Source organism: Phalangium opilio, unplaced genomic scaffold, assembly GCF_054372755.1.
Source record: "Phalangium opilio isolate 3A_F unplaced genomic scaffold, DU_Popi_V2 ptg000053l_1, whole genome shotgun sequence".
Taxonomy (NCBI): domain Eukaryota; kingdom Metazoa; phylum Arthropoda; class Arachnida; order Opiliones; family Phalangiidae; genus Phalangium; species Phalangium opilio.
Window position 1 is genome coordinate 3,505,660 of NW_028324172.1, and position 2,396 is coordinate 3,508,055.

Consider the following 2,396-nt stretch of genomic DNA (forward strand, 5'->3'; position numbering starts at 1 on the left):
AGGTACCATATAAGAATTTCCGAAATCCAGAAATCTTTAGTACAGATTACAATTGAATCCGATAATTCGAATGCAAAATACCGTTAACGCGGAAATGCAAATTTTTAGCCATTTAAGGCTAGTTTTCACTGGGCAAAAACGCGGCGGAAAAGGCTTTCCGCGCAGTTTGCGTAAAAATATTTTACGTAAAATATTTCGGAAAGTTAGCGATTTTACGTGGAAATGCACGGAATTGAAGTTCTATCTTTCCGCCGTTATTTAAAAAAAAACGCAAAGTGGTAGCCAATCACTGACGGTCTCGTGGTGGCGCTTTAAAGTAGTGTCGCGCTATCTATTTTCGCGCACTTTATTACGTCGTTGGGCCTTGGCGAGAAACGTCAGACTGGGAAGAGCCGCTGTCCACTGATGGTTTAAAATGCCGCCGAAATCAAAGAAGATGACAGAAAAAGAACAAGAACAATTTATTGATGAAGTTCGTGGCCATCCCTTTTTATATGACAAAGCGAATCGTTGTTTCAAAAACAACGATATGAAAGATAACAGATGGAAAGCTATTGGGGCTATGTTCGGTATATCAGGTGAATATATACATATAAACATTAATACCTAAGCACTCTTTCTATAGTACGTGGTTTCTAATTTGTTTAGGCTCAGAGGCCTCAAAGAAATGGAAAAGTATCCGGGACAGATATTTAAAAGAGAAAAGGACTACAGAGATGAGAAGCGGAGCCGGTTTGGATGACATTATTGTTCCTACGTGGAAGAAATATAAAATCCTTGATGGATTCCTAAGCAGAACAGTATCCCACCGACCGTATGTTCCTTGTTATTTCAGCACTCGGTGAATAATTGAAAGATTTACCCATCTAATTGTAGAACTTTCAATAATATGGAAAATACAACGGCAAAGGAGTCTGTAGAAAATTCACTGGGTCGTGAAGATGAGTCGCAAGCTGAGGACACCTCTAAAACAGCAGATGAACTTTTCAAAAGTACTCAGTTTACACCGCCAAGGTTAGGTTCACTTTAGAATAACCGTAATAAAATATGTAACTAAGTCCCATAGCCCCCAATGCTAGGATATGTGTCGGAGTAGTGGGTGGGTACTTCAGTAAGCACCCAGGGCTATGGCTATTATGATGTTAACAAAACAAAATTATACAAGTTCCTCCCACATCTATCCCTTCTTGATATAACAAAGTAATCTAACTATGTACCTTAACAGTGGTTTCTTAAAGACTGTCACCAATCAAACCCATTACGAAAACATGAGTGATGATGAAGTAGATTTGGGAAAAGATGATGAAATAATTCAAGAAACTTCAAATGCATCGGAACAAAGTAAACAAAATGAAGATTCTGCTAAAAGCTGTAAATCCATTGAAGAACCTCAGGTGGCTATAGCTGGTGACACCAAATCTGAAGACCGCAATCCACTTCCATCTCATCGCAAGCGCAGGAAGGATGAAACTGAAACTAAAATGATGAACATGCTTGAGGCTGCTACATCAAATTTTAATAAACTGGTGCCCAAAAAAATGGAAAGAACAGAAGAGAAAGAGTGTGAAAAGGATGAAACGTTCCATTATTTTCAAAGTTGCATGGACAGATTTAAAAGACTGAAGGCTGATCAGCAACGTAGGATGAGATACAAAATTGAAACATGTTTCTTCGAAATAGAAGATGAAAACTAAATATTTTATTTGTTAACAATTTAATGTCATTAAAGAACATAGTTATGAAATTGTTTTTGAATGTCCTTTGCTCATTTATTTACATCCTAGCTACTTCAGGTATTTGTTTGTCAATAGCACCTTCATTGGATAGATAGCCGGCTAATCTGTCCTTCAGTACTTGCGCTATCTGACTTCTTTGATTTGGCCTTCGGTTTTCTACTAGATCCCTGATTGCACCATCTCCTTGAAGAAGATTTCTCCAGAGTCCATTTTCTGTGAGTTCTCCAGTGTCATCTTCAAAATCAGCTAATTCTACAGGGTTGTAACTGCGTTGGTGCTTAGATTTACCTAACTCATCAGTGATTAGGTAGTTATGGAGACACACTGTTGCTTTGATGATCCTATCTACATTTTCTGGATTGGCTTTTATGGTTTTTTGGTAAATACCCCACTGGGCTGCCATAATACCAAAAGTGTTCTCAATTACTCTCCTAGCACGAGAGAGCCGATAGTTAAAAATTCGTTGAGACATTGTAACTCCCTTTGATGTAGAATAGGGACGCATTAGATTTGGTAGTTGCGGAAAAGCCTCGTCGCCGATGAAATAATATGGAAATTTTATGTTTGAATTAGGCAATGAGCGGGGGTGTGGTAGTGGTAAACGGTTATGTTTCACTTTAGCTCCAAAGACTGAAGATGTAAAGATACCACCGTCACTTT

At 38.3% G+C, this 2,396-nt stretch overlaps 1 protein-coding gene across 1 annotated transcript; it reads left to right on the top strand.

The window, feature by feature from the left end:
- Positions 1-415: 415 nt before the first annotated feature.
- Positions 416-1,694, top strand: LOC149673088 (uncharacterized). Its single transcript, XM_089840193.1, has 4 exons — positions 416-578; positions 649-814; positions 877-1,014; positions 1,226-1,694. Exons 1-4 carry the CDS (start codon positions 416-418, stop codon positions 1,692-1,694), a joined length of 936 nt encoding a protein of 311 aa, XP_089696319.1.
- The last annotated feature ends 702 nt before the right edge of the window (positions 1,695-2,396 follow it).

Bases quoted from the DNA above. Each gene is read 5' to 3' on its own strand.
- LOC149673088 (XM_089840193.1), top strand. From the start codon at position 416: ATGCCGCCGAAATCAAAGAAGATGACAGAAAAAGAACAAGAACAATTT. The intron at 579-648 runs GTGAATATATAC...TAATTTGTTTAG, and splicing joins GGCTATGTTCGGTATATCAG to GCTCAGAGGCCTCAAAGAAA. The intron at 1,015-1,225 runs GTTAGGTTCACT...GTACCTTAACAG, and splicing joins ACTCAGTTTACACCGCCAAG to TGGTTTCTTAAAGACTGTCA.